At 36.5% G+C, this 14,813-nt stretch overlaps 3 protein-coding genes across 3 annotated transcripts in view; 2 read left to right on the forward strand and 1 right to left on the reverse strand.

The window, feature by feature from the left end:
- Window positions 1-14,786, forward strand: part of LOC135690937 (uncharacterized) — a 29,878-nt gene extending 15,092 nt beyond the window's left edge. The window contains exon 15 of the mRNA XM_065208636.2: window positions 14,671-14,786. Coding sequence (XP_065064708.2) covers window positions 14,671-14,698 — 28 coding nt within the window. The 3' untranslated portion in view covers window positions 14,699-14,786. The remainder of the gene's footprint in view (window positions 1-14,670) is intronic.
- On the forward strand, window positions 115-5,269 carry LOC135690929 (uncharacterized). The gene is made up of 6 exons (XM_065208628.2): window positions 115-544; window positions 1,016-2,164; window positions 2,309-2,434; window positions 3,282-3,389; window positions 4,041-4,543; window positions 5,078-5,269. The coding sequence occupies exons 2-6, from the start codon at window positions 1,135-1,137 to the stop codon at window positions 5,267-5,269; spliced, it is 1,959 nt and encodes a 652-aa protein (XP_065064700.2). The 5' UTR covers window positions 115-544; window positions 1,016-1,134.
- LOC135690954 (uncharacterized) lies at window positions 5,112-13,759 on the reverse strand. Its single transcript, XM_065208655.2, has 7 exons — window positions 12,729-13,759; window positions 11,067-11,315; window positions 10,317-10,448; window positions 9,682-9,798; window positions 8,873-9,049; window positions 8,176-8,492; window positions 5,112-7,355 (listed from the first exon to the last, which is right to left on the reverse strand). Exons 1-7 carry the CDS (start codon window positions 13,033-13,035, stop codon window positions 7,152-7,154), a joined length of 1,503 nt encoding a protein of 500 aa, XP_065064727.2. The 5' UTR covers window positions 13,036-13,759; the 3' UTR covers window positions 5,112-7,151.
- Window positions 14,787-14,813: the final 27 nt, after the last annotated feature.

The raw sequence follows: 14,813 nt of genomic DNA on the forward strand, positions 1-14,813 counted from the left end.
TGTAAATACAATAAGCTGAAAATAGAAGGGGACTGTATCTCCAGGTGCAGGATGTACTCATTAATCTTGCATATGATGTAAGACCCAAATCTTGTTACCAGTTCTCTTATCAAAGGCCTAGCTTTTCATTCGCCAGGAAACAGGATCAGTATTGCACGATATTGGAAAAGAAAGCTAATTTTCGACAAAGGCAATGTAACAGACTTATTCAAGAAAATAATCGAAGGTCTGAATTATTTGACCTTTAGGAAAGGTCTCGGGCATTTCTATTATGTCGCAGCTGGTACCTGCAAAGTTAGGCCTCTTGCATTAATGTCTAGTGCCCCTTATTGAATTAACCTAATTATGAAACAAATAGGCCAGGTCAGTATATGAGAGAATAATTATTCTTTCTATTAAAGGATCGTGAGGAAATTAGCCTAATTATCGATGGACTTGTACTCAAAATTAATAGAAAATTGAGAAGCGTAAACATTTCAGCTGCACAAATAGAAGATATAAACAAAACATTCAGGCCTACCCAGAGAAAGAGGACGAATCTGCGGTGAGTTGTTATTCATTTTGAACGTATTGTTCCTTTCTGACTTAATTATCACTAGATTACAGGTGTTGTTTAGGGGAGGTGTAATTTTTCGATCTTTGATCTTCTTGTTGCCATGACCATATAATAAACACATATTAAAAATATGTAATCTTAAAGTGCAAATGTTTTTCGACATGTTCTAAGACCAAGTGAATCTTGGACAGAGTTGCAGCACATTATCTTGCAATGGAATATTGCGTGAAACTCTTGCTTTCATAACATTAGGCAACTTAATAATCCTACTTAAGTTACTTAAGTGTTTTATCTTCTTGAAGTTAAATTTGCTTGTGTTTTGGATTTTTGAGTCACCTCTTCCTAAAAATTTTGCTCCAATATCAGGAATAATTGATAATATATAATCTTGAGTAATTACACGTCAATGCTTGCTGCAGGCCTTCATCTCTCTCGATTAATTCTATCTTTTTTCTATAGGATTTTCAAGCTACAAGCAATGTTTACTGAGTTCTTTATATCATTAACGAGGCCTTTAAAGCCTGCGCCAGAGATAGTTAGTTAATGCTAAGCTCTGGCTGTCCAGTAACGTTGCTAAAATGCACAATGAAACACTGAGGCGATGCTACCTCTACATGGTGCTAGTCGCAGTAATATGTTTAGTAACACTGCTGTACACGACAAGGATCGTCAACCTGAGTAATTTAGAAAGGCTTAATGCGATATGTGCTTCCAAGCTCAACATCAACGCATGGCTGGAGAAGATATCTAATAAACAAGACCTTACCAATATGAAGTTATATGAAGGAGAGGATGCACGGCACTCTTTGGAGTTCTTGAGAAATTATAAACTATTGCAGAAAAAAAGAAATTTGTACCCATTCTCTGTTCAAAGATTGAAACCAAAAGAGCTCCTTGTAAGTGAGCCGTTGACTGGAGTTCAAAGTAGACCATCTAAAAGCAGTGAACCGAAAGAGATGCCAAACGAAGAATCGAAAAGTCTAATTGAGAATAAGGAAGAACTCTTAGAAAATTTCTCCGTGGAAATTGCTGTAGAGAAACTAGAAAATGACGAAGAGAAAAGAACAGTGATTTCTCAGGATACTACAGTTAATTCAGATTTAGCGATGTCTGAGAATAATCTACAAAGCACACCACTTAATTACAGAAAATATGGAGAAGAGTGGTTAATGACAAAGGATGAGCTGAAATTGCTTAGAAATTGGTGTGTAGAACGCGATTACAGAATTAATTGGAAGAGAATACTCGAGCCATGCAAGGACAATACTGTCTGGTCTCCTTACAAACCGCATTGGAAACCAAGTGAAATAACAACAGCTGCATATAGTTATATTTTTGATACTGACATACGACCATCTGGGCAATACAGTACCTTTTTTATCCAATCAGTGGCACAAGACGGTACAAAGAAGACCGTTGGTGGTGACAGTTGGAGAATACATATCAGAGGGAGAGCTAATGTTCCTGTTACTGTGATAGATCATGGTAATGGGGCCTATGAAGTGTTTTTTCTCATAACTGAGCCAGGAAAATATGAAGCAGAAGTATTCCTCGACTATACATTATGCGATGGAATGAAGGATCCTCCTGTGGACTGGTTTATCAAAGGTAACACAACTTTAACTTGCATCAACAAGTTAAGTATCAATATTATCCTATCTTGCTGTTCATATTTATGTCATTCTAATGACTTTCTTTGACACTTTCCTGGCTGTTTGTCTGTATGACATTAAAGTTTTGTTTACCTTGAAGGCAACGTCCAAGGGAAGTACCAGCATCCGAACTCTTTGCCTGGAACCGAGCATCCTTATCTCCTTGAGAATTTCCCAAGAGGAGTCAATTTCACTGTTGACGCAACTGATGTATCAGTTTTTGAAGGTACAACCTCTTAGCTTTGGTTTATATTTTTAGAGAACTGTTATTCAGTGAATTTTTTTCAATTTCACAAGATAGTTAATTTTCATATAAGTATTTAGTTGTTTAGTCAGTTTGGCAATGAGTTAACTTGTCTTGTTTAAAAGAGGAGTAAATAGATGAAAGAAAAACGTGCTTGTTAATAACTTGGTCAAAACTACTTTCATCCTAGTTATTCTGTTAGTTTGTTGTCCTCTCAGTCAGCCAGTCAGTCAGCCAGTCTGTCAGTTAGTTAGTTAGTTAGTTAGTTAGTTAGTTAGTTAGTTAGTTAGTTAGTTAGTTAGTTAGTAAGTTAGCTAGTTAGTTAGTTAGTTAGTTAGTTAGCTAGCTAGTTAGCTAGTTAGTTAGTTAGTTAGTTAGTTAGTTGGTTGGTTAGTTAGCTAGTTAGTTAGCTAGGTAGTTAGTTAGTTAGTTAGCTAGCTAGTTAGTTAGTTAGTTAGTTAGTTAGTTAGTAAGTTAGCTAGTTAGTTAGTTAGTTAGTTAGTTGGTTGGTTAGTTAGCTAGTTAGTTAGCTAGGTAGTTAGTTAGTTAGTTAGTTAGTTAGTTAGTTAGTTAGTTAGTTAGTTAGTTAGTTAGTTAGTAAGTTAGCTAGTTAGTTAGTTAGTTAGTTAGTTAGTAAGTTAGCTAGTTAGTTAGTAAGTTAGCTAGTTAGTTAGTTAGTTAGTTAGTTAGTTAGTTAGTTAGCTAGTTACTTTTTTGATCAATTGTTCGATTGATAGTTACTTAGTTTCAGTATTTTTTGTATAGATTGATAACTTTCCTGTGGGGATAACCTTTCATTCAGAAACTCTCTACAATACTTCCTTTCCAGAAATGAGGGAGAATGGAGTATTGGAAAAGTATTGCCCCAATCCCTCTTGCATGATTTGGGATGGATATGGGACTTGGGTTGACAGCATTTGGAAGGAGCATCTTTCAGGTATGTGATCACAATTTTCTTTAGCCATACCTTTTTTCACAGCCATGAAGATCAATTACAGTTTTTTAGCATTTCTTTATCTAATTATCAAATGTATTTTAAAGCTTTCTGCCCTGTGTTGTATTAAAATGTTCCCCAATTTTAAACGTTATTTGTACCAGCCATCTGAGCATCACATCACTGTAGTGGTGAGGAATACTTATTTGTGAAAGACCAACTAATTCTTACTCTTTCTGTTAGATATAGATTCTTTTCAAATGTACAAAGTCGTTATTTTGATACATTAATTATTTGGTCGTTATTCTTCGACGTAAAACACGCTGAACTAGATTGGTTATCAATTTTTTTTCTTACCTGTGACGTCAGGGCAAGAGTTTTATTTTTACGTATGTTGCATCTTAATTGAGCCAGACTGCTTCTCCGCCGAGAATCAAATACGGAGCAAATCTACTAAACAGATAACTTAATTGAAATAAGAATTTCATTTGAAATGTGTATATTTCAAGCCGTTATATTTTACCATTCCGAATTCGTACGGTACATTGTAGACCATTGTAGGTCAAGTTTTTTGTTAGCCTATTCGCCGATAAGTTGACGGGTAAATTCTTTCGTCAGCACTTTCATATGAACGCTGTATTGGTGTCGTTTTAGCACGGAAGGAACGCGACTCCACCGATCACAGAGATGGAACACTTTGGATATATGGTGACTCAGTCGGAGATTTATTCTATAAGTCTATAGCCAAGAGGGCTCTTTGCCACGAAGTATTTGACCATTGCAATCATACTTATAACTGGGTTTATGCTCTGCAAAACATGAACATTACCCAGGCAAAAGCTGAATGGGACAATAAGGACTTTAGCATAGACAGAATCATCTCAGAACTAGATGATGTTTTGAGCGACCCATCCATGAACGATCATAGTGTCATTATTATAAACATGGGATTACATTATGTGCAAGGAGTTAATTTTTCTAGCTATAGAAAACTTATAGAGAGAGTCATTGACCTGCTCCAGACGCATAGCAACTCACCACAAGGCTTTCATGGGAAGGCTATTTGGAAAACAACAACAGCGCTATTTAAAGAAAGGTATGGCGATCCAAAGACAGGTGCTAGACATGCGAAAGGGCTTCGATTTTTGACAGTCCCGGTAAGTGAACATTGACCGTTTTACTTTGTATTTAGATTCAGAGAAGTATCCTGTCTTCTTCCACACCTTTAACTTGTGAAACGTTTCTCAAAAGCAAGGAAATCAAGATAGAGCAACATAGAGACCTCCATTTTCTCCCCTCCGTGTTTTCTTGGTTTATCTACATCATTCTAAAGTATCCATAGCAGTAAAAATATTTTTTACTCCTTGCAGTTGTCCTTGTCAACCATGTTCCGACCAACTCCTCCAAAAGATTCCACATATGAGTTGAATATTAAAGATGTCAAACGGCTAAAGAACACAGAAATGACTTTTTAAATGATAGAATTTTTTTAACCAAGGTAACTAGGTCAGGTGGGCCCCTGAAGTTAAATAGGCCAAGAAGGCGAAACAAAACTCCATTTAAGGTAAATGCCATTCTTGCCATGGCTAGATTTCTGCTTTAATTTTGAAAATTATCCTCTGTAATACCATCTTTATAAAAATTTTGAAAAATAAATATCTGTTAAATTTATCGTCTCATTTTTATTCTAGCGCCTTCAAATGTTCAATGCTTTTGCAACATCGACCATGTGTAACAATGGAATTGATATCCTTGATGTGTACCCAATGAGTGACTCGTACCCAGAAGGCACTGGTGGCGTGAAGAAACCATGGGATGCTGTACACTACAACGCTGCGGCTTTTAGATCTGTGGAGGATCTACTGGAAGAATACCTTGGGTAGTCTCCTAAATAAGTCACCTGGATAGTACAGGTTAGATCCCCCTAGTGATTCCTGGAAAATGGATTTCAAGACAATGTTTCCAAGAAAAATAGAGCAGTATTCTGCACTGCATTGGTGCCAACGGTTCCTTGTATCCGCGTATTCCTGAAAATTTCTAGCTTCGTGAAGAAATTTGTGCTGCCTAGCTCTTAAACATCAAGAATATAAGAAATACAGTGAATTTTCTTATAGTTAGATGCAGTGAGACAGTATACTGTCTTCCCGGTATAAACGACATTGATATTTGCAAAGCCTACGCCTTCCTGTTCACGTAGGGTGCGTCTGGGACTGATAGTGATGAACTTGAGGACTGGTTTAGCTTTATTTGGAACAGCCTCTATTTGAACTGTTTTTATACAGTTTATGCTTCTAGATGAAGTAAATTCTATGCCAGTGGTTGACCTAAACGCACACGTTTCCCCGTATGCGGCTTAAGCTACAAGCATTTTAGAAGAGTGAAAATCATTCGTAACTGTGCTGATGTCATTGCACGCGAGTGAATGACGTATTTACTAGTATTAAAGAGACATTAACATTTTTGATCTGTCATTCCTAATGCAATGTACTTTAGTACTTCTTGGATCGTAGATATAAAATACTAGGTATTTGTTTGATTAGTTTGCAGTCGATTATATACGACAAGTTATGGATGACGATGAATGCAAATGCTGAAATCTTGCTTGTTATTTCGCCTTTCCTCTTATTATTGGCTCTTGCTTAGTCCTTTGGCTGATACACAAACTCACGCTTAGTATTTCTTGTACCCTGGATAATATTACTGTAAAGCAGCATTCTTTGTAGCTCCGAAAGTAGAAAACAATTCCATTGGAGTCATGAAGAAAATGGCCTAAAAATTGCACATATTTTAATAGCATGTAATAATTTCTTAAGGGGAAAAATAGAGTGGTAGAAAACGTTCTTAAAAATTACGTTTATAGCCCAGAAAATTGACAATGGCAGTAGAATACACAAAACAGCATCTAAATTTTGTATTCCGAAAAAATCTTTGCATTTTCGTACACAACAGCTTATTGACAAAAGCTTAATACTACTTGTTTCAACCAATGCTTTCCGCAAACAATAATTACAAACACGATCTCTATGGCTTTAAATGCTGATTTAGAATAACAAAATATTTTTTTATCAAATTTATGCTGAATGTATTTACAATACTATCCATTAAAAAATTATTCATACGTCAATCTAAATTATTTTATGTACATTTCGATTAAGAGTTTCACAGGGTCATATTGCATCTTTAGATATACGTCATATAACAGTACAGAAAAACTTTAAACTGCCATTATTTTTCTATAAAAATTAAAGTTACAGGAATTAAGTTACAATGAATGAATAAAGTTATCTAGAATAGACAGAAATCGTAAAAAAATCGTTATATATGATTGACATGATGAATATGAATTTTTTAAGGAGGTGAACAAGAGAAAATCTGTTTCTGAGTGAGTCAACCCTCCGGCCTGGAGTCTGAGCATGAGTAATAAAGAATTCGTTCCATACGCATGCTCTTTGGCTTCAGGACGGAGGGTTGCCTTACTCATTAACAAAAATTCCTCTAGTTCGGCTCCCCAACAAAGATCTTATGTTTATTTTCCAAGGTATTAGCCCTCGCTTTAGTTTTCGAAATATTTCGAGTTTAAATGCTAGTTTTTCCACAATGCATTTAAGCGTTAAAAAATGGTAGCTTGCAGCTAGTTGAAAAAAATAGTGAAAATACTAAGCCTATGTTCTTGCACTTTCACAGCGTGTCAAAGTGCAGTGCATCAGAGTTGGGCTGGCAAATCTTGTCGCTCATTTCTTGACAGAAGCATCGTATGGGCTGAACCTAGATGACCTTCCTTTTCATCATTTCCTCCAACAGTCTTTCAGCCTTTGCAAATGTAGAATGCTCATAATGCACAGCATCGAACTGGTAGCCTGCAATGCCAGATCCTTTTGGATAAGAATCAGTCAAAGGAAACAAATCTAAAATTGGTATTCCTGCGTTGCACATTTGGCTAGTTGCGAAGGCGTTGAACAGGATAACTCGCTGAAATTAAGAAATAAAACGTTCAGTAGTTATTTGGGTTTAAAAATATCGTGATGAAAATATACTATATTATGACTTTGCCTCAAACGCTTATTATATAAAAGATCTATTTATTATCGTCATCATTTTGTCGGTGAGACGCCAAATGCAATCATAAGAAGATCAAGTCACCGGGTAAAGAACTCCCAATGTCTGTCACAGTAATAGAAAACAAGAGAAAACAAAATGAACTAGGAACTCTCTCGTTCATGAACTAGGAACTCGTTGTATCTAAAGGCGAAATAGTGTACTTCGCTTAAAGACAAACATGAACCTACCAATACAGTTATCTAATATAAGCCAGAATCGGCTCATTTTTTCTTGTTGACCACTTTTTCAAACGTACTCTGTTACTGCGTACTTTCTGATTTAATGTACTGGTGTGCTTGGTCCCGGCAAAAGGTGTGCTTGGTTTTAGGCAATTTTTACTTACCCTCGTTACAACGTACTTCGGATATAACGTACTTAGTACACCGGTCCCTTAAAGTACGTTATAACCGGATTATACTGTACTTCATTTTTGATGGGAACTGATTATAGTGCACTGTCGGGTAATTCTTTATTCTTTATTTGTATATATGGTTAGTAAATGGCCTGGTACAAAAGGTGGAAGGTAGAAGGGGCCAAGAGGAGGAAAAGGACCACGAGGAAACTGTCACACCTAAGGGTGCCTTGCTTAAATTGTTCTGTCTGGAAGTTTTTGTTCCTTATCAAGGGGAAAGCTCGACCGTTTTCTTGATTCTGTACACATTAAACATGAAACGTCTCGTAAGTGGCTGACCTGTTGCGTTAGGAATCTTCTAGAATGCTGGTCTTTTCCACCAAGTTTGTGTTTGTTCAGGGCCGTTGTTGTGCGCCAGATCACTCTGCCCTGAAACCTCTTTTCGTGTTTGATTAGGTTGATCAGCCTCATAATCAAAGTTTTATAATTTGAAAACGACGAGCTTTCAGTAAAATGGAGTCCGAAGTTCATAATGATGACTGATTCGGGTTTGTTGATCCAAGGAGATGAAATGACTTGCAAAACCTCTTCAGTTATTCTTGTTACATTGAAATCCTTGTCATCATTCTCAATTTTTGCACGCGTTGTGTTGTAACCTAGAAGGTTGGATATCTCTCTTAGGAAAGGTCTATGTGCCGCAACAATGTACAAGTTTTGAAAACAAAATGGGAGTGGAAAGGGTTTTATTTTAATAGGGGCAAACAAGAGTGAGGGTTTTGCATTGTTCATGAAACAATGACTGTGTGATTATGAACATCAGAACATAGATGGAAGTATATATATACCCAGTTGTGGATTGAAGTAAGCTTACAAGAAGCGTGAGCACATGACTGTAAAGGTCGCCCATTCATTGCCGGGGTTTGAAAAATAGTGCTTGGGATGTTCAATCTAGCTGTAGAGCAGGTGTACGGTATTATTTAGCTATGTGATTTCACGAAAAATTATACGCATATAGTTAGTATATTTTAAGTCATACCAGTGATTTTGTATACCCAGTTATAGGTATGTCCACAGCCACCACTGAACATGTGGCAGAGTTTTCCAAAGAGTTTGATGTTATTGTAAAATTGTGCCATCACTGAATCGCCGTAAAACCATAATGTCCCGTCATGGTTTTTGCTAATTGGGCGTAATGAAGACTCTTTCTCAAAAGCTGAAATATGAACAAAAAATGTCTCAATGAGCGCTGCAATAAATCGGGTTATTGCATTCACTTCGACAGGAATACGACTTTAAACTTACTTTTTACAAGCATTTATATATGTATGAATATAAATAAGCTGCCTAAAGGCCTTGAGTGGAAAGGGTGGAAAGGTTGATGTTACGACAAAGTAGCATCAAAATTAAGGTTTACAGATTTTCCTGCCGATACACTAGTACCAAGCTGACTTTTCTTTTCGCAGGCTGCAGATTTACCCTCTCGATTAAAGATTTAATATAGAGCTTTCATTTCAACTATAGATGTACATATATCTTTATTACTGCAAAGTACTGTATTCTTATGTCAGTTCTAAAGTTTCGTTCGCAATATTATAGGTTGCCTTGCAGAAAGAATATTTCTGACCCACTTAAAAAATCGTCCACTCGTACGGGCTGCAAACCGACCGGCTGAAGCTCCCAATTAGTCCAAATTTAGAGCAAGACCCTAGATTCGATATCTTGTTTGTCTATTGTTGATCTTAAGATGATCAACGAATAGGCAGACTTTTTTCATTTAAGCTAAATATGTTCAATATTCAAGCCCATTAAATAAAGAAAGCTTTTATGTAGTAAAATGTAGCTTACATTTGCTGCGCTGGTATGGGTGCCACTGGTCATCAATCCATCTACCTTGTCCGTCCCATATAAAACTACAGTTATCTTTACATATTTTGTGGCCATTCTCCATCAGCATTTGGACGGCTGTGACACAAAAGAAGGATATACAGTTTGATTTCTATATAGTTAACTTTCATGGCTTATAAGCACCTTTAGAGAGGTGTCATTTACGTGGAGGTTACTTGTTACCATGTTTTCAAGGTTTTGTTTCATAGAGTCATGAAAGTCCCAACCTTGTAAATTTTGATGTTTACATTTTGCAAAGGTCACTACCTAACAGGAAATGTTGCAAGTTAGGTTGACAAATATGATATTGCCGAAGAGGCAACAAAGAGAATTTCATGTTTTTAAAATTAGGTCTATTACAAATTCTATGTAGCTTAATGCCACGTAAAGACTATCATGATATGAAAGTGCTGTTTACAATAATTCCATCAAACTAAGTCGAAGAAGTGTTGCCAAGTGGTTCAAGTAAGCGCAGCTACCATTTAAACATTGGCTTCATTTTTCACAGGCTTTTTGATTTTCTTTAGCTTTCCATTTTGTTTAGGCAACATTTTCGAAAACAGATCTGTATAATAGTATGTTCTGTTGATAAAAACCTTGGGTATACTCTAAGGATTCCTGTTCCTGGATGTTGATTTGCAATGGTCTCAATGGATTTAGTTTCTTGGAAATGTAAGCATGGTCCAATCCCAGAGTTCCCTGTGGTTGGTACTTTCCTTGCGCATTGCCTGTGTAGAGAGAAACCTTTTAAATCATGTAGGCCTTGTTCATGCAGAACTCACACTATATCGGACTCGCTGATCAGAAAGTCATCCGATCCTCTACAAACCAAGATTTATCGGATCACTTAATTGCAATCTGTTTAATGTTGTGCGTGGAAAAATAGTCGGACAATCACAAGAAAGGCCCTTGCAGTTATTCAGGTGTGAAACAATACTCAAATACTTGATTGAATTCAAGGTTTTAGGAGGCGACAGAGTATGTGAATAATGATTTTAACATCAATTCGAAACCATAAATTCTTAATGAAGTCTTGATCTAATTCTTTGTCGGCTTTGAATTACCACTGATGCTCAAATAGATGTCGCCAACAGCTCTTCCTCCAAAGCCGTTCATTCGAAATATTTATAGCTGTTTAATTATAAAATATGGTATTTCCTGCTGCAAGTATGAATTCTCTAGCCTGTGTTACAGCTCACGAGAAGTTGTATATAAAAGAATTGATGTAACTGCCAAAATAGCAGGGGTGTAGTAAATTCATATAATAAAGGCTCGTAGACTTTAGACTACACGGTTATTGCAAATTACAGAAAACACCCTGATAAGATTTTTGTGGAGATTCTTACCAACAATGAACCAGTTATCCGGGGGATCCTTCAGCCCATCGCACAACGAATGTTCCAAATATGCCTTTAAAGTGTATGTCCCTGGCTCAATGAGAAGAAAGGCGACTTCATAAGTCCCATTTCGATGATCAAACACAGTGGCTGATGGTGAAGAAGGTCCTCGTAAATGAACCCGCCATGAATCACCTCCGATTTTCTTTGCGCTGTTGTCACTTGTTCTTGATTCAATCCATACTCGACTGAACTCATCTTTGGTAAACAGAAAATGAATTTTGTCTAAACAAAGTGCCGACGTTCTAAAGAATGTTGTAAAATTATCTTTCAGATGAATTTCAATTAAAACTAATAGCTTAATATTTTTGAGTGGTGAGTTTGAGAGGAAAGCAAAATGAATTTTTCGTGTTTTTTAATAAGGCAGCTTTTTTCCTTTTTCGTATAAAAAACTTCAGGTTGTTGTCGAGGATCATGAGGTGGAGCCAGATACCCGCTCGTCTTTTCCTTAAAAAGTCACCATAATTTTGGCTTTTATTTACGAACCAGAAATTTTCAGTAGTAATCCTGGAGTAAATTTTTCCTGCCCATGGATTTGTTTGAATTAGGGGTGTGGTGCCAGGGGGCTCAGAAAACCCCCTTGTTAGTTTTATGGCACAACACCCCTGTATGTACCAGATAGAGTGAGTTTTGTACCCAGGGTACACCAGTGCTTGCATATGTTATATTCGAATGCTTTCCAACTAGAAAATCCAGAAATAATAATTGTACAGCCATGTTTGTAAGTTATAGGGCCCGTTATCAAGAAAAAATCCTGTTTAGTACAGGAAAAGATATTTACAGTATTCTTAGTTTGTAAGGCATTTCTCGATTGTTTGCTCTTCTTCCAATACACTATATTTATTCATCATGTAAAGAACAAATCTGAATTATATAAAATTGAGATTATGGAAAAATAATGATTGTCTGATGTGATCGAACTTAAAGATGAAAACAATAAAACAGCTGCAAGTAAAATGGCCTAATGAAAACATTGACGCCTCTTTTACATCATTGGAATAACTTGCTTAAATATTTCATGTTTATATTTAGCACTGAGGAATATTGTTTTGATTTTCTATATGGCGTCATCTTACTGAAAATGTTGTAATACAAGCTTTGTGTGTTCGTACAAATTTTTCGATTTCATCTGACAAATATAATTGTAAAAAAGTCACTACTCATACTCCCAGCGTAACACGCCACTTTTATTTCTTTTCTTTAAGCGTTTTTCGTATGTTGAGTCAAATGCAAAAAGTCGATTGGAAAATATACATTCAAGATTTCTGTACGTTTTATTTGAATAATTATTAAAAGAATAAATTTCAGATTTGAGCTTTTCATGGATAGAAATACAATTTTGGGCTAAAAATCTGAGTCTTATCTTTGACGATTTGACATATATAGGCATGGGCAAGAACCATAAAATTGGGCTAGTACAACGTTATCATATGAGCTAGTACCATGGAATTTCGTATCTAGATCCTCCTTTTGGTACACATTTTGAAACTAAAGTTTGTACATAGAAAATTGTAGCAATTGACTACAAACTCGTAAATTGATGTGATATGATACCTAACAGCGCAAATAATATTCATGTATGATGTTTTTCTAAGCTATAGCGCCACTTACATGTGCGTCGTATATCCATGGCAATTACTATGCTTCTTCCAGCATCTGTTCGTTCGTCCCAGCCTCTTTTCGTAGATCCCCATTCGATTAGACCGTCACATCCTTGCTTGATTCTCCGCCAATCCTTCATGTATCTTCTCACTTTACACCAAGTTTCATAAAAAATGCTTAGTTTCTCATCGTCATGATTTTGTATCGCCTTGGTCGAAAGCCTCCGATTTCCTTGTAGCACATAAAAAGTCGACAAGACGACAAAGCAAACAAACAACAAATAGGCCAAGCATTTTTTATCTGAAGAAAGCAGCATTAAGACACCTTTAAGTGTGATGCTTTAAATCCAACGTTGATCTTGCGGCTCAACCATAGCAATTCTTTACATATATATGTACTAAATCTAATAATGAGCATCGTTTGTAGAGCTTAGGACTAAACAGATACAGCTTGTAAGATGCATTCCCCCTGGACCTTTTGATGAGAACCTTTTTTGGGTTCACAGGCTGAGGAGTTGCCGGGGGCGTCTTATGCATTCCCCAAAATTATACGACTGAACAAGTTTGAATTTAGCTAAATCATATGTTTGAGAGTGACAACAAAGGTCACCGGTAAACAATCATTGATCCGTGGCATCATCTTATTCAAACGGAGTTCTATTTGAATCTTTCTACTTGTAACAGGTTGCCAATAGTTAGGCCTAATTATTCAAATCTGCAACGTTCAAACTTCATTCTCTCCAGTGGTAATTTTTTATTAGGCATGCAGCACTGATTGGTCAACTATAACGGTCTGGTGCTTGCGTTTTTCTGATTGGCCTATTTCGATCCACAACTGAGTATATATTTTTCATCGTGTTCTTTTGAACCCTTATCCTGACGTTTTATGCTCTGAGGAGTGTCAGACGAAAAAGCTTTTAGCCAATATATTTTAATATACTTGCTCTTTTCAAAGCCATAATTACAGTATTCTCTCCAATTAACGGACACTCTAAAAAGCGGACACCTCTGATTAGCGGACACATTTTCTTCCCCGATCGTTTTCTTGTCAAAGTCTCATTAAAATTATCTAAAAAGCGGACACTTCACTAGCGAATACTCTAATTAACGGACAATATATTTTGCACAAAATAGTTAATTTGGCTTTTTTTTTCTTTCCGATTAGCCGACACTACAAAAAAGCTAGGAGCCAGCAAGCAGAAAACTTAGATTTAGCGGACACCTCTGATTAGCGGACAAATTTTTCTTCCCCGATCGTTTTCTGGTCAAAGTCTCATTAAAAACTTTCTAAAAAGCGGACACTTAACTAGCAGACACTCTAATTAACGGAAAATATTTTTTGCACAAAATAGTCAATTTGACTTCTTTTTCTTTCCAATTAGCGGACACTACAAAAAAACTAGGAGCCAGGAAACAAACAGCTTAGACGAATGAATATTTGTTCAAATATCTGTTTCAAAAACTTTGACGTTCGACAATCTAGTTGGTTTTTTACAGCTTCAAGCTTCTTTACAGCCCAGTTTACTTAGTTTTCTCGTCCACGAAAGTGGTAAATTACTGGAATCTCCAGACCATAGCCACCTCCACGATTCAACCTCTTTCCAATAACTTCCTCCGATGGGGGGCTAAATGCTTCCGACGAAGGGGCTGTAGCCCTCCCCTTGCGCCGCCACTGATTACACCTTTTGAATAAAAAACTCGGATCTATTTTCAAATTTGGGACTTACATTGCAAAACTTTCCAAAAGGCGGACATTTCCGATTAGCGGACACCTTGCTGGTGCCCCGACGGTGTCCGCTAATTGGGGAGAATACTGTATTTCTTCAATATGCTGGTAATCGTAATCGTTTCCAGGTTTTGTACTTGCAAGTGAAAACACTTGAAAGAGTGGGACTGAATTATCTAAGAACCCGCATACAAATTTTGCTGACCCTACACCATTTCTATTTCAGATTTTCGAGGGCAATACAAGCTTGGTAGAATTATCAAAATTCCAAAATCCAACATGTAAGTTTCTTTAAACTATGAATTTTTTTAATTCGAACAAATTCTAAAGAATAATAGATAAGTTAACATCGGTTGATTTTGCAAATGA

This window comes from Rhopilema esculentum, chromosome 10 (genome assembly GCF_057945365.1).
Source record: "Rhopilema esculentum isolate cy_ngs chromosome 10, ASM5794536v1, whole genome shotgun sequence".
NCBI lineage: Eukaryota > Metazoa > Cnidaria > Scyphozoa > Rhizostomeae > Rhizostomatidae > Rhopilema > Rhopilema esculentum.